The sequence below is a fragment of the Pogoniulus pusillus genome, chromosome 15 (assembly GCF_015220805.1).
Source record: "Pogoniulus pusillus isolate bPogPus1 chromosome 15, bPogPus1.pri, whole genome shotgun sequence".
Classification (NCBI taxonomy): domain Eukaryota; kingdom Metazoa; phylum Chordata; class Aves; order Piciformes; family Lybiidae; genus Pogoniulus; species Pogoniulus pusillus.
In genome coordinates this window covers 5,055,053-5,081,755 of record NC_087278.1, presented here as the reverse complement: position 1 = coordinate 5,081,755, position 26,703 = coordinate 5,055,053, and the positions used below count along the sequence as shown (strand labels likewise).

The 26,703-nt window shown below is 47.5% G+C and overlaps 2 protein-coding genes across 7 annotated transcripts in view; one reads left to right on the top strand and one right to left on the bottom strand.

Annotated features, from left to right (window-relative positions):
* SLC5A8 (solute carrier family 5 member 8) overlaps positions 1 to 2,637 on the top strand; it is a 37,053-nt gene extending 34,416 nt beyond the window's left edge. The window contains exon 15 of the mRNA XM_064155013.1: positions 2,166 to 2,637. Within this exon, the coding sequence (XP_064011083.1) occupies positions 2,166 to 2,297 (132 nt within the window). The 3' untranslated portion in view covers positions 2,298 to 2,637. The remainder of the gene's footprint in view (positions 1 to 2,165) is intronic.
* Positions 2,638 to 5,980: 3,343 nt separating this feature from the next.
* Positions 5,981 to 26,703, bottom strand: part of ANO4 (anoctamin 4) — a 231,837-nt gene continuing 211,114 nt past the window's right edge. For 5 of the 6 annotated variants that reach the window (XM_064155007.1, XM_064155008.1, XM_064155009.1 and 2 more), the window contains 6 exons: positions 24,702 to 24,854; positions 20,885 to 21,032; positions 18,449 to 18,568; positions 14,365 to 14,470; positions 9,594 to 9,789; positions 5,981 to 7,815 (listed from right to left, as the gene is read on the bottom strand). In XM_064155007.1, the coding sequence (XP_064011077.1) occupies positions 9,598 to 9,789; positions 14,365 to 14,470; positions 18,449 to 18,568; positions 20,885 to 21,032; positions 24,702 to 24,854 (719 nt within the window). In that variant the 3' untranslated portion in view covers positions 5,981 to 7,815; positions 9,594 to 9,597. Of the gene's footprint in view, positions 7,816 to 9,593; positions 9,790 to 12,556; positions 12,809 to 14,364; positions 14,471 to 18,448; positions 18,569 to 20,884; positions 21,033 to 24,701; positions 24,855 to 26,703 lie in introns of those variants that run through there. The other variant, XR_010304974.1, reaches the window with a different exon arrangement.

Here is a 26,703-nt window from a genome sequence, read left to right as displayed (position 1 = left end):
GGCTGTCCCCACCTCAGTACAACCTGGTCCAGACTGCAAAATGTTTTTCCTTCACAATGATAACTACTTTTAGGGTGAGCTCAGATATTTTACCTTCTGGAGACGAACACCAGGGAGAGAAATGGATTTTTACAACACTGTGATGCTATTTGCCCATGTCAGACCTGGAGACCAGCTCTCCACTTCTTGTCTCTCACTGTTTGTAATGGGCCAGCAGTGTCAGACCTGGAGACCAGCTCTCCACTTAGTATCTTTCACTGTTTGTAATGGGCCAGCAGTGTCAGACCTGGAGACCAGCTCTCCACTTCTTGTCTTCCACTGTTTGTAATGGGCCAGCAGTGTCAGACCTGGAGACCAGCTCTCCACTTCTTGTCTCTCACTGTTTGTAATGGGCCAGCAGTGTCAGACCTGGAGATCAGCTCTCCACTTCTTGTCTCTCACTGTTTGTAATGGGCCAGCAGTGTCAGACCTGGAGACCAGCTCTCCACTTAGTATCTTTCACTGTTTGTAATGGGCCAGCAGTGTCAGACCTGGAGACCAGCTCTCCACTTCTTGTCTTCCACTGTTTGTAATGGGCCAGCAGTGTCAGACCTGGAGACCAGCTCTCCACTTCTTGTCTTCCACTGTTTGTAATGGGCCAGCAGTGTCAGACCTGGAGACCAGCTCTCCACTTCTTGTCTCTCACTGTTTGTAATGGGCCAGCAGTGTCAGACCTGGAGACCAGCTCTCCACTTCTTGTCTCTCACTGTTTGTAATGGGCCAGCAGTGTCAGACCTGGAGACCAGATCTCCACTTCTTGTCTCTCACTGTTTATAATGGGCCAGCAGTGTCAGACCTGGAGACCAGCTCTCCACTTCTTGTCTCTCACTGTTTGTAATGGGCCAGCAGTGTCAGACCTGGAGACCAGATCTCCACTTCTTGTCTCTCACTGTTTGTAATGGGCCAGCAGTGTCAGACCTGGAGACCAGATCTCCACTTCTTGTCTCTCACTGTTTATAATGGGCCAGCATCTGAAGTTTTCTGAAAGAACAATCTGCTAGAAGAGCTCAGCATCTCATTGTGTTTACCAGAGATGGAACATCAAAGCAGTGGTGCAGGTTCATTTCCTTTGAATGTTAAAAGTGGGGCAAGGGCCAAAGGTTGGGAGTCAACAGCTCAATGACCTGGTAGCTACTGATTGCTAGCCATGAAAACAGAAATTAGAGCTTCACACACCCAAAAATGCTTTAGATAGCTGACAGGACAAGAACATAGTGTGTGACAAGAACACTGTGCACAACTAGTGTCTTATGCAAGGAGAAACTTTCCATGCCCCTGGAGAAATACCAGCTGCTGCACTGTTCAGGTCCATCAGCCAGCTGGGGTTGGAGTGGCTGGAGAGCAGCCAGACAGAGAGGATCTGGGGGTGCTGATTGATACCCACCTGAACATGAGCCAGCAGTGTGCCCAGGTGGCCAAGAGAGCCAGTGGCATCCTGGCCTGCATCAGCAATGGTGTGGCCAGCAGGAGCAGGGAGGTCATTCTGCCCCTGTACTCTGCACTCGTTAGACCACACCTTGAGTGCTGTGTTCAGTTCTGGGCCCCCCAGTTTAGGAGGGACATTGAGATGCTTGAGTGTGTCCAGAGAAGGGCGACGAGGCTGGGGAGAGGCCTTGAGCACAGCCCTACGAGGAGAGGCTGAGGGAGCTGGGATTGGTTAGCCTGGAGAAGAGGAGGCTCAGGGGAGACCTCATTGCTGTTTACAACTACCTGAGGGGTGGTTGTGGCCAGGGGGAGGTTGCTCTCTTCTCTCAGGTGGCCAGCACCAGAACAAGAGGACACAGCCTCAGGCTGTGCCAGGGGAAATTTAGGCTGGAGGTGAGGAGAAAGTTCTTCACTGAGAGAGTCATTGGACACTGGAATGGGCTGCCCGGGGAGGTGGTGGAGTCGCCGTCCCTGGGGCTGTTCAAGGCAGGATTGGACGTGGCACTTGGTGCCATGGTCTAGCCTTGAGCTCTGTGCTAAAGGGTTGGACTTGATGATCTGTGAGGTCTCTTCCAACCCTGATGATACTGTGATACTGTAAGGCAGCCTTTATGTGAGGCCTGACTCTGCTTGCAGTCAGGTCAGGGAGCAAAATGGTTTCTTCCACCTCACAGCCTGACTTTTGCCTTATGCTCTTTTAGGCAGAGAAGGTGGAAGTGTTGGGCGGGCAATCGTTCACTGCGAGGGCCGAAGGAACGGACAACCCTGCTTTCAGCCACATTGAAATGGACGTTGCAAGCACCAAGAACAAAGCCAATGGCCTTCACATCTGACACAGGGCTCCCTCAGCCCACCAGGACAGCTTTTGTTGGTGTGAGTCGCTGCCCATGTTCCTGTGCCCAGTCGGTTACCAGCGACATGGGTGGGCATCTGCTGAGCTCCGCGGCGCTGTCACCCTTGAACGACCTTGACATTAGCTAAGGAAGGAATCAGCTCTTTTCTTGCGCTTCCTCATTCCCTTTCTCACTCTGGATCTTGGTGACAGCGCTTAAGGCAAGGTTCCTATGTGAAATACTTGCCTGATGTTCTCTGGACCTCCTGGAAAATACCTGTTTTGAATCACGGCTCACTCTCAGAGTAAATGTTTTGTTTGGTAAGAGCACTGTTCCCCCAGACATGGCTCTTTGTCTGGTTTGTTTTCTCTTTTAAGGCATTGAAAGCATGAAGAGATTAGGGCTGTGGGACCTTATCAGGTTGCAAGAAGCAGTGGGTCTCTTTTGGTACAGGAGCTCCATGTAGTGCCATCTGGTTCTTTTGCAGAGCTGCTCTGGAGAGTGTCTTTATTTTGCTAGGTTTGTCCACAGCTTTGTTTTTATCAAGCTGCTTGTTCTCTGGCTATCCACATCCCCTCCTCTGTACCCACTGCTGGAAGCTACAAGAGTATCTTTGGAGCCAGCAATGCTCTTCACTTTGCACCTTGTCTCCCTCTTCTGCCTGGTCTGATTCTCACGAAGGAAATGAGCTGTTTGGGTTTTTTCATGCAATGCTATCTAGCAGAACTGCAGTGGTCTTATACTTCATGGCCAGAGTGTGGCCTAGCACCACTCTTGTGCTGGGCTGGGCATAATGTGGCAGAGATGGAGCTGTTTGTGTTCACGCAGTGCCTGTTGCCACCCTGAGGATTCACACTCAGGATTGGTCCAGGTCAGGCAACAGAACATCGTGTTCTGGCAGGCAGAGTCTACTGCACAGTCCTCCAGCACAGGGAAAGGTTTGCAGAGGAGGTCACTTGGTGATGGCTTCCCCAGGGCTGCAGGGCATGGGATGGCTCAGCCTCTGGCTGGGCTGCCAAGAGAAGCTGAACAGCACACCCAGTCCAGACCATGCACTGTGCTGGTTGTTTTGAAGAGTCAGTCCCCCCATTGCTTCCTTCTCCTCTGTACTTTCTGGTGCAGCAGGGAACAGACTCTGACCTCCCATGTTGGTTTTGTGCTGCAGTCTTTTTTTCTACAGCTGTACATGGGTGTTTAAAACTCCTTCACTGCAGCAGGATCAAGTTGGAAAAGAAAAGCTGAGCTGTGAAGCTTAGAAAGCAGTCATGCTTAAGAAGCAAATGAAACACTCACTGCATGTCTTAAATGCTTCCTGGTAGTTATGTGGCATTTGTGCCAGGTGTTGGGCTGCTGTAACTTGGAATGTGGCACAGTGCCAGTTTATCTACCTTGACTGGAGCCCTTTAACATCCAAATCAATTTGTTCCATACTCCTGTGACAGAGGGCACTTGATGACCTACTGCATAAGATGAACTGACAGGATCAGAAAATGTTAGGAAGATAAAATGGGCTCCAAGGACCAGATCTCTGCTAGAGGAGCAGAGGCCAGACAGCCCTGTGCAAGTTGGCACCAGGAGCATGTCTCCATCAGCTAATCTAGTGCAAAGCTGCATAATGGGGGCAGGCTCCCACTTTGCTTCCTGCAGCTCTGGTTTGCATGATCCAATGCAGAGTTTAGGGCCAGCCCTTTGTCCCCCATCCCTCTGTTGTGGCTCTGACCAAATAAGTGCCTAAATCCACTGTGTGGAAGGGCTGCAAGTGGGCAGTATAGATGTCATAAGTCTTGTGTCCCTGCATCTAAGATAAACAATAGCATCCTGAATGAAGTCCTTTGGGGGCTCTGCTGTGGAACTGTCCTTGTCCCCGAGGCAACTAGCCCACTGACTGAACCAGCTGACTGCTTCTCAAGTCTTAGAAGGTAGGTTCAGCTCATTCAGCATTGTGCCTTGTCTTCAGGACAGAGAAACAGACACTGCCTTTTGTGCTACAGAATAGCTCTTGAGGCTTGGAATATAGTCATTTATACTTACCAGGTACCACAGATCTGACAAGGGAGACTACTGGTGTCTTCACACTGCTGCAGAATGCTGAGAGGAGGTCTAGTGTGCCTCTGTGTACCTGTGCTTTATGGCACAGAGTTAGCTGTGGACAGAGAACAGAAGCCTGTAGCAAGCCCTTGACCTGTGTGCCTGCTGGAGTGGCCACAGCCCTCCCAGCACAAATGCTGAACTCCCACCTGAATGTGCTTCCCAGGAGGGTGACAGATCACTGCTGTGTTAAACAGCATCAGTGTGGCCTTCGTGACACCACTCTGCTGAGGTCACTGCTGGTGCTGTAACTGACACTGCCTTAACCTGTCTAGAAGAGCTGTGACTTCCACCTGCTTAGTTCATAGAGTGAAAATGAATCTTCCCAGTGGCCACAGCTGTAAGATGTAGGAGCAGAGTTTCTTTCTTGGTGCTGTTTAACCCAGAGCAGGCACACCAGTGACAGCAATGGCTTCACTTTGTGCTTGATGCTGCTATTTCAGCACTCAGCAATCATTTAACTCCGAGTTTGGCATCAAGTGAAAATCTGGGCCAAGCACTATCCTTTGGTCCACACCACCACATCAAGGTGACTCTTCAGTGGGGAGAATATCTTGCTGTAAATGCTTTGAGATAAGCATTCTTAAGCTTTGCAGATGACCCCTGCATCTACCCCATTTCATGCTGACATTCTATGATTGTTGCAGAGCTACAGCATGGCTCTTTCTGCTTTGTTTTTTTTTCTATATGCTCTTGTTTTAATTAGCATCAGTAATGAAAGCAATTAATTAATTGTGAATAATATTTCCTCTGGGATCATATACTGTGCTCTGCTAGTTGGACTCACAGCCAGAGCCTTGTCTGTGTAAAAGCATAGCATCATAGAATGGTTGAGGCCCCATGCCTGGAGGTGTTTAAGGCCAGGCTGGATGAGGCTGTGGGCAGCCTGATCTAGGGTAGGGTGTCCCTGCCTGTGGCAGGAGGACTGGAACTGGATGATGCTTGTGGTCCCTTCCAACCCTGATTGATTCTATGATTTGATTCTATGTTTTAGGTTGGAAGGGACCTCAAGGATCATCTAGTTCCAATCCCCTGCCATGGGCATTCCACACCTCCCACTAGAACAGGTTGCTCAAGGCCCCATCCAACCTGGCCTTAAACAGCTCCAAGGAGGGAGCAGCCACAACCTCCCTGGGCAGCCTGTGCCAGTGTTTCACCACTCTCACTGTAAATAACTTCCTAAAGCAGCAAGATAATTTTTAGTGCCTTGACCACACTCCTGCACCTCTATCTTTCATCTCTCAAAGCTGAAAGCTCACCTGACTCAAACATGCAGGATGCTCAAAAATAAAAAGGATGCTTAAAACCAATTCCATGGGACTGGGGAGCACTTCAGAGTGTCCAAATTACAGGAAGCACCTGGCAGAGTCAAGAGACAAAACAAGCAGGAACATTAAAACAAGAACTAAACCCGCACCAGTAACAATAGTTGGCTGTGTGAACACACAGACTGTACGACCCACAGCGAGCAAGCAGTGGCAGCTTTTGGCCCTTTTCTTTGGTGCACATTTAGATTTGCTTCCAGCTACCTGGTCTGTTTGCTTGCTGCTGGAGGAAGGCAAAGAGAGAAGAACTGACGAGTGCCCCACAGCGAATCTTTCAGACGCTTGGTTTATTTCAAGCTGTGCTGTGTACATTATACAAGCATTAAACCATGGCTTCATGTCGATGAGTCTGTCTTGTTTGGAAAGGGTGAAAACATTCTTCTCTGGAGGGTTTCTCCTATTTACAAATAAACAATCTCTATACTTTATATATATATATATATATAAACAATATATATGGTAAATAACTCCCCTCACAAAGAGTGAAAAGAAAGGATTTGTAAACACAGTTTCTGTTGTGGCTTTTGGTGCCCCTAGTGATGTTCTACACTTAGGACTTCTCTTTTGTCAAAGTAGCCAGGTTATGTATTTACCTTTTTTTTTCCCCCCATTTATTCTAAGATCTCTTAAACCATCGTGGGCCAGAATGCAAACCCTGTAGCAAACAGGCTGAAAAACAGTCCTGATGTACAATTTCACCTCCCCCCTCCTTGCTTCTAAAAACTGGTGTGTAATTGCTCGGGAAGTGCATGCTTGCTGTCAAGAGTGGAGATCAAGCCTATGTTGATTGCAAAATGATTTCACAGTAAATCCTTTGATGGGTGCTGTCCTGCTTGCTATGTAAAATGTTTGTGGCATGCACTGAGGTTGCATTTTTGTTTGTTTTCCCCTTAAAGGTGGCGCTCTTGTGGAGCTGCAATAGGTAAACAACATATAGACAGCCACCTGGAGGTTTAAACAGAACCTCTCATCAGATCAGTAAGCAGGGGGTGGCATCAATTTGCTATCTAGAGATCATCATTTACTATCAGCCTATTATTTGTATCATGTCTTTCTAATGTATCAAATAAATTAAAAGGGGTCACCTGTCCCAAGTGATTCCAGGAAAACCTGTTCAGCAGACCAGCAGCACGGAAACCTCGGTGGCTTGAGTGGTCAATAGGAAGAGACAGAAATCTACTCAGGATTGGTCGGGGTAGGTCAGAGCCCCTTCCAGCGTCACGCTCAGCATAAGCTTGGTAAGCAGCCAGCTCATGTTCTTGTGTAGAGCAGAATGGGAGACACCTTCCAGTGTTGTATTGTCCTGAAAATGCATCACCGTGTAGCTGTGCTTGAACACGAGTCTCCAAAGCCGTTCTTGTCTGTTGCATTTCTGCTGCACCTGGTTTGGTTTGGCACATTACACTTCTGGAGTGGAAGTCAGTTTGTCCTCTACCAGGCTTTAGTTCAGCTCTTGGAAGTTCTTGAGATCCACACCAACAGAGCTGCTGCATCTTCCTGCGGGAGTCTGCAGTTTCGCACTGGTGTGGGTGGCACTGATTTTATGCAGAACTCACGTCTCGCTTTGCTACTTAGCAAACAGTTTCTAAGCTCTTGTCACCTGCCCTGTTAGGTACTAAACAGGGGCTATGCAAACGCAGCCAAGTGCTCTGCTGAGTTTGGTCTGAGCGTGACGTTGCACAGCCATCCTGCCTTAGAGTGCCCAGAGCGCAAGCGCAGTAGACACCCCTAGGTGGATGGCAAATACTAACCTGTTTGGCATGGGTGTATCAGAGGGTGATGTTGCCTAACCCTCACCTCCTATCCACAGCAAGAGAAGCCTCCCCCCATTTCCACTGCCTACATGGACTGTTTCCACAGATGCTCTTGTAAGCTGAAGCAAAGATGAACAACTTCACTTCCTCCTTAGGCAGCAATACAGCCCACAGCCACTAGCTGTGGTCCCCACTCAGTTTGGCACTGAGTCAATAGATTGATCCTGAAATTCCCTCCGTGTTTATGTTGCCTTATTGGACCTTCAAGCTTGGGCCAGGAGCACATGGTAGGTGGGAGCTGCTGTGCCATTTATCCTCTTCATGTAGGTCGCTACTGGAGGAGGTTCCTTGCTGTGAAAAAACAAAATGTAGGCAGGCAGAGGGCAAATATATTTTTTCTAGTCCACCCCTTCCTCAAGCCATACTACCTTTGGTTAGGACCTTCCCCCTGCATGGAATTAGCACAGTTCTCCAATTCAGTGGCAAGAAGTTAACAGCTCTAATTTGACAACACAGGGTCTAGGTGCAAGCCGTCTTGATGTCTTGTGGAGCTTGAGACATTCACCCACAAGGTCTTGCATTATGTGGTCTGCCCAAAAGGGCAAATTCTATCCCATCTATTGAACGATTTCCAGGAGGACTTGCAGAAGCAGCTTGCTGAATTTTCCTCTCTTAGCTATCTTTAAACAAACCAGGTCACAACTACCTGCTTTCTGAGGAAATGATCGCTTTTCTGGAGCTGCCATCGCTCGCAGAAGGGTGAAGCAAATAGATTAGCTCCAGCACTTTATGCCTAGCTGTATCCCCACTGGGACACAGGCACACTGCCACTTGGCTTCTGAAGCTTGTGTGGTGGCTGACTGAGCCACTGTGTGCGCTGCAAGAATGGCAGTGCCATCACTTTGAGGCAGGAGGTGGTAGAGCTCTCACAGCACCCGGCAGCTTGATTCACGTCGCTCCATTTAAGACTTCTGCAGTCTTTAGAGCTGCAGCTTCACTATTTGGGGTTAAGGAATTTGCAAAAGGATATAGACAGTGACCCACTCTGACAAATCTAATCCTGCAGCCTGTGTAAAATTGCTTTGCATGAAAGAATTTAAGCTACTTCATGCTACAGTCTGATTTTTGCCCCCCACCCCTACCTCCCCTCCACCCCTTCACAGATAATGGAAGGTTAAAGGAAAAAGCTAGCAATGTAGAGATGCTGGACATCTGTGTCCTTTTGCTCTGCTGACCTCATCCATCTGCTGGGGGGGGGAGTTATTTCACTTGCACAGATCAGTCTGTAAGCCACAATCAGTTTTCTGTAACATGTATCCTACACCCTAATTCATTTTTGAGGCCTCAATGTGATCTTGCGCTACAAATGCATGGGCAGCTCTTGGCAAGATGCTCCAGCCTGATCTGTTCCCTTCAGAGATCAGATAGTCCTATAGCTGAAAAGGCACTGTTCAAATCTGTCAGACATGCTACCAACATTTCACAGTATCATTTCCAAAGTGATTCTACATTTAGGTGTTTCTCTACCTGTCAGCACTTCTGCATACCCAAAATTTTCAGCATTGTTAGATCAGTTGATTAGACTCAAGCATCTCCTCCTAAAAAAAATCCCTTCACTATTGCTGGAGTAATGGGAATGATCCACATATGCAACCTTAACTTGTGGTAAATGCAAGCTAGCACAGCTTAGTCCACTGTGGAAGAGGGCAAGGTTGCATATGGGCACACATGGGCAAGTGCTGCCATGTTGCCAGCACGCAGTCACTGGTTGTGAAGTAGCAACTTGGTGGTGAGAAGGAGCCATCAGACCACTGAGTTCTGTAAAGCACTGCAAGATACACAACTTGCTTTTAGCTTCAGGGCCTGGGAGCTTCCTGGAAAGAGTGCAGAGACTTAAGCATGGGTCTGATCCGCTCATGCCGACGTTAGCTCTGGTGAAGACTAAGCCTTGCAAGAGTTGCAATTTCCAAAGACTGAGGACAATATGCACCCTGTCAGTCGTGGGTGTAGGTGTGCTAAGGGCACACAGCATTGCCTGACTGCTCCTTGCAGCACAGCCTCAGCTGTGGAAAACCAGAAAACATTTCTCAACAGCATTCCTATCTTCCTGTAAGCAGCTGCTTCCTCACCCCGTCACGGCCACTCGTTGTGGTAAGACTTCCCATTCTTCTTCCTCTCCTTTCGCTCCTTCTGCAGACGTTCCAGTTCAGCTTCATACATCATCTCCTGGATCAGGTACTTCTCTCTCCTCATCCGATCTCTCAGATCCTTTGGCAGGTCTGGGATTAAGTAGGAGATCAGGTGCTTTATGCAAAAGACAAGGTGCTGCAAAAAACAACAGCAGTTCAAACCTTAGGAAGACAAGAAGTGTTCTCCTTATCTCCTGTAAACATTCTCCTTCCAAAGCACAAAAAAGGTTCTGTGTTGCACTGAAATCCATTACTAAATGTAAAGAAACCAAATCTGTGACCTTTTTTTCCCCCACAGAAACTCCAAAATCAGTGGAGCACAGACTGCAGCCAAGGTTATGAGCAGCTGGATTCATAGAATCAGTCAGGGTTGGAAGGCACCACAAGGATCATCTAGTTCCAACCCCCCTGCCATGCCCAGGGACACCCTACCCTAGAGCAGGCTGGCCACAGCCTCATCCAGCCTGGCCTTAAACACCTCCAGCCATGGGGCCTCAACCACCTCCCTGGGCAACCCATTCCAGGCTCTCACCACTCTCATACTGAACAACTTCCTCCTCACGTGCAGTCTGACTCTCCCCACCTCCAGTTTTGTTCCATTCCCCCCAGTCCTGTCACTCCCTGAGAGCCTAAACAGTCCCTCCCCAGCTTTTTTGTAGCCCCCTTCAGATACTTCAAGGCCACAATAAGGTCACCTGGGAGCCTCCTCTTCTCCAGACTGCACAGCCCCAACTCTTTCAGTCTGTCCTCATAGCAGAGCTGCTGCAGCCCGCTGAGCATCCTCCTGGCCCTTCTCTGGACACACTCCAGCATCTCCACATCCTTTTTGTAATGGGGGCTCCAGAACTGGATGCAGTACTCCAGGTGGGGTCTCAGCAGAGCAGAGTAGAGGGGGAGAATCACCTCCCTGGCCCTGCTGGCCACACTTCTCCTGATGCAGCCCAGCCTCTGGTTGGCCCTCTGGGTTCATATAAGAACTCAAACTGATGGCAGCAAAGGTTATGACCTCTCTGCTCAAACCCCTGAAGTCATGATTTGCTGTAAGGTTGTGTGGGCAGGGCCTGGTATTAATGGATTGCAGTGCAGGAAGAGGAGGATCAAATGATGCAGCACTTTGCTGTTGCCAGAACCCCCCTGCACCACTACTGGAAACAGTAAATTTCCTATGCTGAATGCAAGACTTTTCCCCTATGCTCTGTCTCTCATTGCTGCCATTTACATCACCATTAAATACAAGGTCACTTTGTCCCTCATGTTTTAGGCATGCCACAGCAAAGCTTGAGTGCAATGGGGCAGGATTGCTTGTCATTTTTGTTTCATCAAAGATGCTGCTTGGAGATTTATTCACTTCAGATGAGAGGAGGAGCAGAGAAACAGAAGAAAACCCTCCACCTCAGAAAGGACACTCATTCTGGACTGGAGAAATAAAGACTCACAGATGCCATTGGGTTGGAAGGGACCCTCAAAGGACATCTTGTCCAACTCCCCTGCAGTTAGCAGGTTGCTCAAGGCCCCATCAAGTCTGATCTTGAATGTTTCCAGCAGCAGGGTCTCAACCTCATCTCTGGGCAACCTATTTCAGTATTTCACAACTCTCATTGTAAAGAACTTCTTCCTTATGTCCAACCTAAATCAGTTTCAAACCATCACCCCTTGTCCTGTTGCTACAAGCCCTTCCAAATAGCTCCTTCCTCAGCCTTCCTGTAGGTCCCCCTCAGAAACTGAAATGTAGTTTTAAGGTCTTCCAAAAGCCTTCTCTTCTCCAGGCTGAACAGCCCAAATTCTTTCAGCCTGTCTTCATAGCAGAGGTGCTCCAGCCTTCTGCTCATCTTTGTGGTCCTCCTCTGGACTCACTCCAGCAGGTCTTTATGTCATCTCTCTCATGTTGGTGGCCTCAGAGCTGGACACAGTACTGCAGGTGAGGTCTCACCAGAGCAGAGTAGTGTTAGAATCACCTCTCCTTACCACACTTCATTTGATGATTTGATACTTCTTCTCCAAGCAGAACCCTTCCTTTGAAAGCCATCAAGAACAGAATGTGCTCTGTTTTCCTGTATGTTCTGCACTCAGGAGAAATAAACCCTCAATACTTTATTGGATGGGTTTTTTTTTGCCAGCTGTAAAGAAAAACCCCCAAGACCAAACTCCTTTTGCAGTGCTAGGAAATACCTCTCTTTGGGTTTGAGCCAGCCTGCAGCTTCAGCTGGGACAAAGCAAAGGCAAACCTTTTGAATGAGAATTGAACAGGCACAAATAGCTCTTCCACAGCAGGCTGCAAATCAGTAGGCTGGGCATTTGAGAGTTGAGTGAGGCTGATTTTTCTTGCCTCAGTTATCTTTGCCCTTATGCCATTCTGCCTGTAAGTCAAATGTGTATCAAAAAGGAGACTCTCTGCAGTCTTAAAACTGCTTAGGCTGACCTGCCAAGGCCATTCTTGTAGTCATTTTGGAGGCAGATGGCTCTCTGTATCATCAGCTCTAGAAAGAAAGGAGAGATCAAGCTCAGAAGGCCTCTATCAAATCTTCCTTTTGTCCTTCTTCCTTCCCTCCGTGTTTCCCTGTGTGGAGGACTGATTTCCTTAGGGACAACCTCTAAAGAGTTAGCCCAGTGGAGAGGAAGGAACCTGCTCTCCAACCCAGGCAAAGGCAGAATACGGGAAGGGCTGAACATGAAATCAGGGCATTCACTGCTGACTTTGGGGTTCTGCTGAGCCACCAACCTGTGCAAGAAATAATCCAGAAAATGTTTCCCCTTTCACCTTTCCTCTATCTCAAATGCTTCTGTTGCATGACCCAAAAAGGTGCTTCAAAAGCTCAGTTCAGAATGAGTTTGCACAGCAACGTGCGTCACGGAGGCAACTGCTCATCAATATGCCAATAACTCAGGGCATTTACGGCTCCTACCTCAGTGCTGGCTGTCCTGTTCCTACGATTTCAGAGCAGAAGATTGAGTAAAGAGGTTTTAAAAATCATTTGTTCACTGTTTGGCTTCTTCACAGGGTAAAAGACTTCAGACTGCTTGTGCTGGAGAGGTATGGAGCCCCTCGTTTCTGGCAGGAAAGTTCAGGCTGCTGAAACTCAGGCTTAAGAGCAACATTTTGCTTTGTAAATGGTCTCATCCTATTTAGCAGCCCTCCTGGCTCTTTCTTTCTTTCTCTATCAGGAAGGAAATACCAGACACAAGAAGTTGGTATCATCTCTGGTTTCTCTTAAAGACTTCTGAGGTGCTGACAGAAAACACTAACCGTTGAGAACACTGGTAAAGGTATTGAGTCCTTCTCACCATCATCATCATCATCTTTGTGATGCTAATTGTGCTGGGGAAGTGAATGGTATCCAAAAAACAGAGGGATAAAAGCTAGAGGTGTCAATAGAATCATAGAATCAACCAGGTTGGAAGAGACCTCCAAGATCATCCAGGCCAACCTAGCACCCAGCCCTAGCCAGTCAACCAGACCATGGCACTAAGTGCCTCATCCAGGCTTTTCTTGAACACCTCCAGGGACGGTGCCTCCACCACCTTCAACTTCAACTATATTCACTTTTCAGTTCTTTGGATTTCATCTTCTCATCTTCCTTCAGCCCTTCCTTACACACTAAGCAGCAGGCAGCTTTCCAGCCTACACAGGTTATGAATCAAAGAATCATAGAGGTCTTTTCCAACCAAAACAATTCTAAGATCATCAAGTCCAGGCTTCAGCCTGAAGAAGAAGAGGCTCAGGGGAGACCTTATTGCTCTCTACAACTACCTGAAAGGAGATTGTTGCCAGGCAAAGTTTGGTCTCTTCTGCCAGGCACCCAGTGACAGAACAAGAAGACACAGCCTCAAACTGCAAACTGCACCAGGGCAGGTTTAGGCTGGATGTTAGGAAGAAATTCTTCACAAGAAGAGTGACTGGCATTGGAATGGGCTGCCCAGGGAGGTGGTGGAGTCACCATTCTTGGAGGTGTTTAAGAGGAGGCTGGATGAGGCACTTAGTGACATGGTTTAGTTAATGAGAAGGGTTAGGTGATAGGTTGGACTTAATGATCCTAGAGGTCTTTTCCAACCTGGTTAATTCTGGGATTCTGGGATTCAGCCTAACCCCATCATGGCCATTAAACCACATCCCAAACTGCCACGTTCATACATTTCCTGAACGCCTCCAGGGAGGGTGACTCCACCACCTCCCTAGACAGTCTGTCCCAATGCCTGATCACACTTTCTGTAAAGAATTCTTCCTAATCTCCAACCTAAACCTCCTTTGGCATAATTTCAGGCCATTTCATCTCATTCTATCACCTGATACCAGGGAGGTGAGACTGACCCACATCTCACTCCAACCTCCTTTCAGATAGCCATAGAGAGCAATGAGGCCTCCCTTCAGCCTCCTCTCCTCCAGTGTAAACAACCCCAGTTCTCTCAGCCATTCCTCAGAAGATTTGTTCACTAGACCCTTCAGCACCTCAAAAATCAGACCTCAGAAAGTAAATAAAACTCCATTTATTTCCCCTCTTTCCAAGTCCCTGTTCTGCTTTTCCAAGTGCTGCGTTCCCCTCTTGGTCAGAACCTCAACACCTGTGACTGCTCAGAAAGCAGACCTGACAATTCAAAGCACAACCTAAAGAGCAGAAACAAAGCCACCACTGCCATCAGAGGTCACCCTGACGAGAAGCTTCAAAGCTCTGTTTCATTTTGTTGGTTTTGTTTTGCCCCCTGAATGGTCACTGACCTCAAACACGATGATGAATGCCAACCGTGCCGCTAGGACGTGCCAGAACTGCAGCGTGTAACCGTAGGGCACCGGGGAGTGGGGAGGGTCTCGGTAGTCCCTGTACCTGAAAGACAAGCAGAGGTATAATGGTTAGCAAGCTCCTGCCCTGCTGCCTGGAAGGAAAGCAGAACCAAACCCCAGCTGCTTTTGATTGTTGCATTCTCTGCAGCAGAATGATCTCAGTTCAGGCTGTACAAGCTAGCACAGCATTGCCTGCTCCCTAGGTGAGGCTCACCCTAGTGTTGTTTTCCAGATCAGGTGCATGCTTTCAAAGAGAGGGTCCTGATCACTTCCACTTACCATGGTTTGGATGAGTAAACCCACCCAGATGAGTTTACTTTCAGATGAAACCTAATGGCAATATGCACTCCAGAAGTGTGCTTTGTGCTCCAGCTGTTGCCTGTATGAAGTGAAACTGGTAGAGTAAATTCAGAGGATGTTGGGTGCTCAGCACCAGCAGTTCCACAGAGAATAACAGAAACATGGAATGATAGGGGTTAGAAGAGACCTCTGAAGATCATCTAGTCCTGCTAGAGTAGGATCACCTAGAGTAAGTCACACAGGAACACATCCAGATGGGTTTTGAATGCCTCTAGAGACAGAATCCACAACCTGTAGATTCACCTTCTCAGATTGCAGAGGGTGCCACACCAATGGAAACAAACTCTCTTCACATACAAACCTCTGATAAGTTGCAATACCTCTGGTGTGAGTTCTTGAAACTGAGACGATCTCTTTGCAAGCAGCATTCTGCCTTTATAGCTCAGGATCTTTTATGACTCCCAGGGAGGTGGTGGAGGCACCGTCCCTGGGGGTCTTCAAGAAAAGCCTGGATGAGGCACTTAGTGCCATGGTCTGGTTGATTGGATAGGGCTGGGTGCTAGGTTGGACTGAATGATCTTGGAGGTCTCTTCCAACCTGGTTGATTCTATGATTCTAAGCATCCTGCACACAAAGGTCCTTGGACCAAGTCCCAGTAGATCTTTTTTTTTCTTTGCTGGTCATCAAATGCTGCACAAGAAGAAACCCAACCAGAACAGCATGGCACTGCCTGGGTTCACAGGATGTTAGGGGTTGGAAGGGACCTGAGGAGGTCATTGAGTCCAACCCCCCTGCCAGAGCAGGGCAATCCTATCTAACACAGACCACAGAGGAACACATCCAGACAGGCCTTGAAAGGCTCCAGAGAAGGAGACCCCATAACCTCTCTGGGGAGCCTGTGCCAGTGCTCTGGGACCCTTCCAGTAAAGAAGTTCCCCCTTGTGTTGAGGCAGAACCTCTTTTGCTGCAACTTACACCCATTGCTCCTTGTCCTATCCCAGGGAGCAGTGAGCAGAGCCTGTCCCCCCTCTCCTAGCAGCCTTCAGATACTTATAAACGTTTATCAGATCCCCTCTAAGTCTTCTCTTCTCCAGACTAAGCAGCCCCAGGTCCCTCAGCCTCTCCTCACAAGCCATGCCCTCCTGTCCCCTCATCGTCCTTGTAGCCCTCCGCTGGACCCTCTCCAGCAGATCCCTGTCCCTCTTCAACTGGGGAGCCCAAAACTGGAACTGGGGGTTCCAGATGAGCAGTTTACTGAATGCTGCTACTGTTTTTTGCTCAAATTGCCTTCCTGGAAAAATGCCTGCAGTGATGCACAGCAGAGCACCATCATGGCTCTTTACTTCACTGTCAATACCTGGCTTGCAGTACAATCAAAATGACTGATGTGGGAACCGAAGGCAGGTGGCTTAAGCAGCTGATAATCTCAGCTAAAGAAAGATGTTCATTTTCTGTCAAGGATAGATATACATAACCATTCAGTGTCCCCCAAAAGAACAGATTTATCTGCTGGAGATTTATGGCACCAATGTTAACAGTGTTCTGTTGATGGGATATGGAGGGGATCTCTTTATTACTGATAGCATTTCCACTGTCGGCTTTTATTAGCAGCAACTTCGTGTCTGAAACTGGGGAATAAAGAGGAGGAAGAGACTGATCAGAAGGACAGAGGATTATTAAATGGTGCTATGGCAAACAATGTGGAAAGTGGTTCTGCTTCACAGAGAAGTGTTGTCTATGGATTCAGTGCTGGGATGTTCTTTCTGCCAAATAAATTGCAAGTCTCAAATATGAGTTAGTTAAACCAAAGCATTAATGCCAACCCCCTCCCCTAGTTCATTACCTGTGGCCCTCAAACTCTTAATATTAATAAAGATTCCAGAGTCTCACAAAGTATCACTGACTTCTGCTGTATCACAGAGTGTCTTTTGTTCTTTAGGCACGCATATTTTAACTACTCCCAGTAAAAACCATCAGGGCTAAGTGTATCTGCAGCACCCAAGACTTGTGCTTGTAAGCCAATGTTGCAATAAAAGCCTGGTAGCTGCGTTGGCTGTTTGGTATTTTTGGTGAGGACTCCATTTAAGACTTTTATGTAGAGCCTCAATTCTCTGGACCATTCAAATCAATCAGGTGAAAATCTGTCGTCAGGGACTGGTGTCAGGTTGCTGTTTCTGTTGGTTGAGGTTGACACAGATCATTAACTGGTGATTTGGTTTTGATTCAAACCACAAGGATGTGATTATTGCTAAGATTTATACCTGTAAGCAATGACACAACCAACCACTCAACAATTAGGAAGTCCTGGAGTGGAGGTTTTGCCAAGGTGCTTTACCACAAACCCTCTTTATGCCTGGCAGACCTGTGAAATAACTCAGTGTGGTTGCTTTGGGGCAACTCTGAGTTCCTTGTGCATGTGCTATGATCTGATTTCCATTTCACCTCACTGGTCACCTATCATTGTCTCTTTGTTACCCTATTTCTCCATGATCACAGAATCACAGAAACATTCTGTTTGGAAAAGCCCCTCAGGATCACCAAATCCCACTGAGAACTCTACAAGGTTCACCTTAAACCATATCCTCAAGCACCACATCCAAATGACTTTTAAACACATCCAGGGTTGGTGACTCCACCACCTCCCTGGGCAGCTCATTCCAATGCCTGACCACTCTTGCTGGGGAAAAAATAATTCCTAATGTCCAGTCTAAACTTACCCAGTGGCAGAGTGAGGCCATTCCCTCTTGTTCTGTCACTACTGACTGGTGAGAAGAGACCAGCAGCAGCCTCTCCACAATATCCTTTCAGGTAGCTGTAGATAGTGATGAGGTCTCCCCTCAGCCTCCTCTTTTTCAAACTAACCATCCCCAGCACCCTCAGTTGCTCGTCATAAGATTTATTCTCCAGGCCCTTCCACAGCTTCCTCGCCCTTCTCTGCACTCACTCCAGCACCTCCACATCCCTTTTGTAATGATAGTTGTGTCTGTTTCAAGACACGACACCAAAGAAATCCTCTATTAAGAGCCTGCCAGATACTCACTTTACAGATTCTCCTTTATAGAATCAGTCAGGGTTGGAAGGGACCACAAGGATCATCTAGTTCCAACCCCCATCTAAGGAGAGAATCGTGCAGCAAGCAGCCAAGCAGCACCACAAGCATGTCCCTGAGTAGGACACTTCAATCCATTACTTGGGTTCTCAGTTCTGAAAATTAGTTGCAACCCCAAATTTCCTATGGTGCTTCTGCCTTGCAACCCCAAATTTCCTATGGTGCTTCTGCCTTGCAACCCCAAATTTCCTATGGTGCTTCTGCCTTGCAACCCCAGATTTCCTATGGTGCTTCTGCCTTGCAACCCCAGATTTCCTATGGTGCTTCTGCCTTGCAACCCCAAATTTCCTATGGTGCTTCTGCCTTGCAACTCCAGATTTCCTATGGTGCTTCTGCCTTGCAACCCCAGATTTCCTATGGTGCTTCTGCCTTGCAACCCCAGATTTCCTATGGTGCTTCTGCCTTGCAACCCCAGATTTCCTATGGTGCTTCTGCCTTGCAACCCCAGATTTCCTGTGGTGCTTCTGCCTTGCAACCCTAAATTTCCTATGGTGCTTCTGCCTTGCAACCCCAGATTTCCTATGGTGCTTCTGCCTTGCAACCCCAAATTTCCTATGGTGCTTCTGCCTTGCAACATCTTAAAGCAAAATGGTATTTTGATCAGGTTCTTACCTGCAATATTTTAATGGTGACCCAGAGAATTCACTTCCATTTGAGGTTGGCTCTGAGCGGTTCTCAAAGTCAGACACCAGAAACACTGACAAACTGGCATTAACATACCCAACCATACACCTAGAGGGGAACAAAATCCTGCAGTCAGGACACAGCAAGGTTTTTCTATTAACTCTTGTGCCCAGGAGGATGCTCTCTGGGTCTCACAGTATAAGGCTGATGCTTGTTAATATTTGAAAGGGGTGTTGAGGCAATACAAAAGAAATGCTCTAGTAGGTCAGAAGGACAATAAAAGGGAAGTGATGGCAGATTTCTAGGGAAGAAGAAATGGTGAAGTCATTTTGAAAAGAAATGTCACCTAAAATGTGACCCAAGACAGGCAGAGAAAATAATGAGTAGCACCAGGAAGATAATCAGAATCTTCCCAGTGTCACCCTCATGGTACTGGCATAAAGGCACATTAAATCAGATGGAAAGGAGGTACACTTAAAGGAGCCTTTTACACAATGTCCAGTTAGAGGAATTCAGTACTGAAAGACCCCCAAGGAGGATGAGCACTTGGAGGATGAGGCAGAATTTGGAGAACTCCAAGTAGGAGGATATTTGTCGCCTGACCAAGTGCTGTGGGAGTCATCAGAAGGCTCAGGTTTTGTGTTAAAAGCTGAGCAAAGGTTTTGTGCTGGTCCCTTTGCACTGCCCAAGCACAGGTAAGCCCAGGCAAGCTGCAGAGGATAATGCTCAGTAAGGTACAGGTTTGGTTGGTTGTTTTTTAAACTATGGATTGTGTGGTCTCTGAGAAATTCCTCTTAAACTCCATCTGACTTTGCCTCAAACTCTCCACACTGAGTGGATTTGAACCTTAATTTAATTGTAATACTTCTCTGGCATCACTGAGTGTCATATGGTTCTAATATGCACAGATGTGTTTTGAAAGGAACAAGCACCTCTCTCCTCTGAGTTATTCAGCAGCAGATGTTCCTGGCTTCTGACTTTGAGAAAACTCCATATTCCTGGGGATTTTTTTAATAGCTCCCTGCTTTTAGAACACTACTTCTTCATATTCAAATCCAGAATGCTGATGGAAATACCCAGGTTGGCTACTTCAAAGGATTATTATCTCACGGCTTTATCTAGCAAGCCACTCAGGAGAGCAGGAGAAGTGTGACACCACCTTACAAGAGGTGAGCCAAGCTACTTCCCCTATGCAGAATTAGTTTAAAAGCCAGTGAGCCATATCTGAAGTTGTCACAAAACTCAACTGTCCAAAGGTGTTGGTTTTTCATGCCCTGAGAAAAAGCAGCAGCAAGAAAAGTTGCTGCCAGCCCCTTAGTGTCTTATGGATCTTCGCAATGGCCCAAGCAGAGGCATAGAGTCAGGAAGGGCTGGCACCAGACCACACACTTTGGCCACGAAGTGACTTTAATGCTTCATCCAAATAAATGGGGCATCTCCTCTGGCACTGACTAAAATGCCAAAGCCCTTGCAGGACAACTTAGCAGCACTGCTAATCAGGAGAGCTGTACCAGCTGCCCTTCTTACGACAGCACAGTTAAACAGTATTGACAACCAAGAGATTGCAGAGAGGCAGCAACAGCAGAACCTGCCTTCTGCAGCAGGGAGCAAAAATCAATCTGCCATATGTCCAGCAGCAGAGCACAAGCTCCCTATTGCTGTCTGCTCTTTAGCTTGGCCTTCTCTGAATGCTGGAGTCTTCGCTAGTATTGCTGCTGGGAGATCATTTGCAAACTCGGTTTGGCTGGACTCAATGACCCTCCCTGAGCCAAACAGCCTGGGTTGAACAAGTTGTCAAGCAGCAGCTTGCTGGTAGTGTGCAAACAGTAACATAATCTCAGCGTTTAGTAACACCAAAAGAAAATCCACTTAGGCAGCAGAGACTCAGTCTACAAATGTCTCCTGAAAGATTTAATCTAAGGACTCAAGTGTTGGAAGAAAAACAAATTGCTTTTCTCTGTAAGTATACCTTGATTTATGAGTTGGGAATTGCTAGACACTACTCTTTTTTTTTTAGCAATACATGCTGACTACTACATCAGGGAAAAAAAACCCCATCCTAGTAAGTTTAAAATGCTCATTAAATCTGTAACTGATAAATAGCAGCATGGCTTCAGAATGAAAAGAGGGTTATATTGATGTGCACCAGCTGGCAAGTGCAGCTTGTGCAGCACCCTGATGCACACACCCCACATCTCTGTAGCAGTTCTGCTGCCTTTCCCTTCAATTAATGTCATACATTACAGTCTCTCATGCTCTGTGAGGATGCAAAGCAACAGCATCTATGGCTAAGCACATACAGCAAATGCTACCTAAGCACAAACAGTAAGCTTTGCTTAGTGGAATCAGAGCATACACAGACACTGCTGCAGCTGTTCAAGCAGTGAAGTGACTTTCATGCACATCCACCCCCCAAAACCTTACTTTTGTCCAGCTTCTCCTTGGCCAGCACAAGGTCCATACTTGTAAGCGTAAACCAGGCGAGGGATGAAATCTGATGTCACAGCTATAACAAACGCATTTGTGATGACAGAGAGAATCCCAATGCCTTCCAGGATGCCATACCAGATTCCTGTCCAACAAGGAAGGTATGTTAACTCCAAGGAAAATAGGACCACAGTGCCTGAGGTACTGCATGCTCTGAGGCAGTTATCCCCACCACCCAAGGTCTCTTTATGCAGCTTCTGTCTGAGAGTCAATTGAATGCATGTAATTTTTGTTACTGAGCAGCAGGACCTCAGTGGGGCAGATTTCTGTTTCCACCAGGTGAGAATTTTGTTTATCCTGCAAATAACTTCAAGAAGGCCACAGAAATGCTCATGTCTCCACCATCACATAACTGTGTACTTTATAGTAGCCTTCCAGTACCTGAAGAGGGTCTACAAGAGAGCTGGGGTGGGACCTTTTACAAGGGCTTGTAGTAATAGGGTGAGAAGGAATGGACTGAAGCTTGAGGGTCTGGAGTCCTCAATATAGGAAGGACATGGAGTGGATCAGGAGGAAGGGCACAAAAATGATCAGGGGGTTGAAGCACCTCTGCTGTGTGGACAAGCTCAGAGAGCTGGGGTTCACAGTATCACAGTATCATCAGGGTTGGAAGAGACCTCACAGATCATCAAGTCCAACCCTTTACCACAGAGCTCAAGGCTAGACCATGGCACCAAGTGCCACGTCCAATCCTGCCTTGAACAGCTCCAGGGACGGCGACTCCACCACCTCCCCGGGCAGCCCATTCCAGTGTCCAATGACTCTCTCAGTTGTTCAGCCTGGGGAAGAGGAGGCTTCAGAGAGACCTAATAGCAATCTTTCAGTATTTGAAGAGGCCCTACAAGAAGGATGAGGAGAGACTGTTTATGAAGGCCTGTGGTGACAGGGGGCAAGGGCTTCAAACTAGAGAAGAGCAGACTTAGATTGGATGTTAGGAACAAGTTTTTTACCATGAGCATGGTGGAACACTCAAATAGGTTGCCCAAGGAGGTGTCTGAGGCCCCATTCCTGGAGATACTCAAGATGAGGGCTCTGAGCAACCTGATCTAGTTGAGGATGTCCCTGCTGACTGCAGGGGCAGTTGGACTGGATGACCTTTGGAGGTCACTTCAAGTCCAGACCATTCTATGATTTAGACTGGATCAGAAAGAAATTCTTTACATGAGGGTGTGAAGACACTGGTACAGGTTGCCCAAGGATGTCTCTCTCTCTGGAAGTGTTCAAGGCCAGGTTGGATGAGGCTTTGAGAAACCTGATCTTGTGGAAAGTGTCCTTTCCCATGGCAGGAGGGTTGGAACTTTGTGATCTTCAAGGTCACTTCCAACCTGAGCCATTCTGTGTGGACACCTTTAAGAAACACTGTAAAGCCTCCCTGCCTATGATGATGGCTACCCAGCCTTTGAGGAGGGTGTCCAGGGCAAGAGATCACGCAACCCAGGCTCTGTCTGTTGCAGGGTCCTTGGTGTAACTCATGCACATCTGGTCAGCATGTACCCATCACCATCAAATCTTTGTGGCATGCTGTTCCAGGGTACTCCAAATTCCTTTCTTCTCCCCCTGCCCCCGTGGGTTTGAATGGGAGAAGGCAGCATGAAAACTGCTTTCCAACCCCTGCCCTGTCGGGGTGAGAGAGGAAGAGCAATAGGTGCTTTCCTGCATGTGTGGAAGCCTGTGCTGCAATCGGGCTGGTGGTTAGCCTGGTTTTCACACCCAGCATAAAGTGGTAAAAGGACACTTTGTCTAGAAAAGGATAATCAGAGCAAGGGAGAAGATGAAGGAGTTCCTGCCTTGAGAGTTCTCACCTTGAAAGATTCCTGCCTTGAGATTTCTCACCTTGAAAGATTCCTGCCTTGACAGAGTACCTGACAGGACAGGTTCCTGCCATGACTGGACCGTCCCTGCTCTTTTGCATGACTCTTGGTTTTACCCCATCCCTGCTTTTGGACACTTCTCCCCACTTTTGCACCCTTCTGTGCAAGCCTGCAGGCTTGGCAAGCCCTGGGCCCTTTGAGAGACCTGCCAGTGGCACCTGGACCAGCTGCTCTCAGACTGTATCAGCAGCCAACTTCCTGCCTGCACAGCTTGGGCTCTCCCCTGCGCTGTGAAGGCAGCATCGCTCCATGATCATCCCACTCGTGGAAGAAGTGCTCAAGACATTTCTGAGTTTGGTGGCTCTGCCACTCGTTTTGGGCTTCTGCTGCATGGATCTATACTGTTGGATATTGCCTGCAGCATCAGGAGGCAGCTGAGAGCAGAGAGATCCAGCATGGGATCACTGTCAAATACCTATCTTACCTCCATGAGTAAAACTTGCTGTTCCCTTAATTCTCTGCTCAGCCTTGATTGATAGCAGGGTGAAGCTGTGCTTGTAGCTCAGCCTTTTCATTTTCTGACTTCCTAAAACTCTGAATTCATCTATAACATCCTTTTGGAAGAAATTCCTGATGGAACTGAATCTGTAAATCAACTTAAGCTAGTTTTGTATATAGTTTGGGGACAGGGTGTTCAGGAAAAGAAAAGGATTCCATTTGTTATAATTCCTGCCTCTGCCACATTAATTCCTTGCCTCTGCCACATTAATTCCTTGCCTCCACAACACAGGCCAATGCTCCACAACAGCACATAGCCCCTAAGCATCACCTGGGAATTTTGGCCCATCCTCAACTGTCTGACAGATTTTGTGGTACAGGCAGACACCAGCTCCAGTCATAAGAATCACCACTGAGCACCACATCAAAGGAAGATAAGAGAGAACTGCTGGTTTTAATGAGGCATGAAGCTGCTCCTGAAAACTTTGCTGAATAGGGAGTGGCTGAAACTTATTTTAAGAAATCAGATCTGAAGCAACCTGAAGTAAAAAATGTCTCTTTTTCTGTGCATGCTCTGTGTTGGCTGATGTCCAGCCTTGTACTTAAATCCATAGATCCACACTGTTGCCAAACAAAGCTTTGCTCAGACCCAGATTTCAGGTATGTGGTAGACCACTCTGACAGCACAAGGCCTGAGCTCCTGATAATTTATGATGTGGGCAGGAATTCTTTGCAATGCAGATGGGTACTAAGGTATCCTATCGACCCTTCCAAAGACACCAGGGGTTCAGCATTGGGCAGATGGGTTTGGTTTGCAGACTCCTTCCTAAAGGTGTTCTGCTTTTGCACACTGCTAGGACAGAAGAGATTTATAGCCAAAATCTGTTCAGAAAGGCCTTGCAGTAGTGAGTGGCTGGGTGAAGACCAAATCACCTGAACTCTGTGTTTAGCAATACTGAGGGCAAGTGTCTTGGATCTAGAGCCACCCTGTCTGACTGAGGAAGGACCGCGAGGTCCTTCAGGCTCTGAGTCACAGGGCAGCTTGGTTCTGGCCAGGTAAATGCAAAGCACACAGGTCCCTTACAGGATGGTGGCTGCTTTAACTTGACTTTTATGTTTCAGCTGCTCAGTCTGGTTGTTAGATTCAAACCTGAGCAGTGTTGTGTTCACACAGCACGTCTGCCAGAAGGGAAAACCTGCAGAGAACACTGCTCACTTCATTAAAATATCCTGGTTGTTAAGTCACCCAGAAAATCACTGACAGGCATTTTCCAATACAGGCTACTAATTGCCTAAGTAGACTGACATTAGGTACCCAAACAATTAAATTGTCTTTTGTTAGTAAGGAATGTGACAGAAAATACCTTAATCTGCTCTTAGCTGAAGTGGTCAAGCCTTTGCCTTACAAACAACGCACACACACAACAGAAACACAAAGAGCTCACCTATATCTTTGGCTCTTGAAGCTAAAGGTCTTCTCCACTGGGTGACAAATTTGTAGGCATCAAGCCGAATTTCAATGATATTGTTAAGTAAGGCCAGAAGTGGTGCCAGTGGAAAAGCTGCCACGAAAATGGTTGTGAATCCAAACTGGAGAACTAGGGGAAAAACATGAAAAGGTTACAGTAGGTTCTTCTCACCTTCTGCTCTGCCCTGGTGAGGCCACAGCTGGGATTGTGTGTCCAATTTTGGGCTCTCTGGTTCAAGAGAGACAGGGAACTGCTGGAGAGTCCAACAGAGAGCCAAGAGGATGACTGGGGGACTTGAGCATCTCCCCTGTGAAGAGAGACTGAGAGCCCTGGAGCTGTTTAGTGTGCAGAAGACCGAGAGGGCATCTGATCAGTGTCTCTCAATATCTGAGGGGTGATGTCAAGTGGAGGGGGCTAATCTCTTTCTGGTGGTGTGCATTAATAAGACAAGGAACATCAGCTACAAACTGAAACACAGAAGGTTTCACCTCAACGTGAGGAGAAACTTCTTTACAGTGAGGGTGACAGAGCCCTGGAGCAGGCTGCCCAGAGAGGTTGTGGAGTCTCCTCTGGAGACTTTGCAAACCTGCACAGATGCATTCCTGTGCAGACTACCCATGGGGATCCTGCCTTGGCAGGGGGTTGGACTCGATGACCTCTGGAGGTCCCTTCCAACCTCTAATGTTCTATGGCTCTATGATTAAGATCTAACCCCAAAGTCCAAGATACCAAATAACACATGCACACAAACCTCACACCTAGATACACAAACATTTCTTCTTATGCTGCCTAGTGATGTTGCTACAGCAGTTCCTTGCAAGCAAGAATGACAGGAGCAGATGCACATCTCTTTCCTGGGATGACAGCAACATCTAGATTTTGAAATTTGGAGCAAAGCCTGCAGGTGGACAAGCTGTGTTTTTTAGAAAGGGGCATTTTCCCTCCAGCATCAACAAGAATCTCTCAAAGCCTGCAACTAGTAGGGCTGAATAAATCCTTTTTTTATAATACAGATCGGCAGCAGTTTTTATTTTGCTAACCTTCTAGAGGTGTTTCTACTGAATTTCCCATGAGTTTAAAAGAATTGTGTGAGGAGGGAAAGAAAAAAAATAGTCATGACTGTCCTGGCAGGCTAATAGGCCTTCTGGTGAGGGGGGAAGCAAGGGAGAGAGGAAAACAGAGGCTTGAGCCATTATGTCCCCTCCCAAAGTGATAAACAGGTACCCACAGGTGTTTAGGTACTCGTTGGTGTCTTGCCCAAATAAGGGTGAGCAAGCCCTGGTTTCACCTAACATGGTCAGCTTTGCAAATGCCATTCTGATTGGTGGATCTCTGTGGCCAAAGGAGCCACTGCACTTGGGCAGAAATTGAGCTAAGCTGCAAGAGTTGTGCTGCTTCTGCCTGGCTGACTCAGCCTCACAGCTCTTGGACAAAATATTCTGCTCTGCCTTGTGTGTCAGATCAGCTTAGCCCTGATGTTTTGGGCTTGAACTACCTGGAAACTGAAGTGCCTCAAGTTTCCCAAGAGATGGCATTTTTAAGTGCCTCACAACGTGGCAAGAAGTGCCACAGACTTCATGCTCTCTTCACATCTGCAAGAGATCCTGCCTGTGGCTCTGCAAACCTCAGTGCCAAGAGGAACCAGGATCAGGTCAGAGATCGTCTGCCTCTTTCCCAGCACCCTGGGAAGGTCTGGAAGCCTCTCAATGGCTGAGCAGTTCCAACAGTACCACAAAGGAGCCAGGGACTATCTTGAAGTTTCTACTGCACTGCAGCGAGTAGCACAGACTTTCCCTGGGGTTCCAGGCTACCTGCTTGTGAGGCAAAGCCATTTTGTGGCTAAACATTTCCAGTTTTCTGATGCTCCCAAATTAATGAATTGCCCATCAGCATCCTTGTGAAGCTTTTCCCAACTGAATTAGAACCCAAATTTAACTGATTTGCACAGAGTTGTGGACGAGGCTTTCTGGGAATAAAA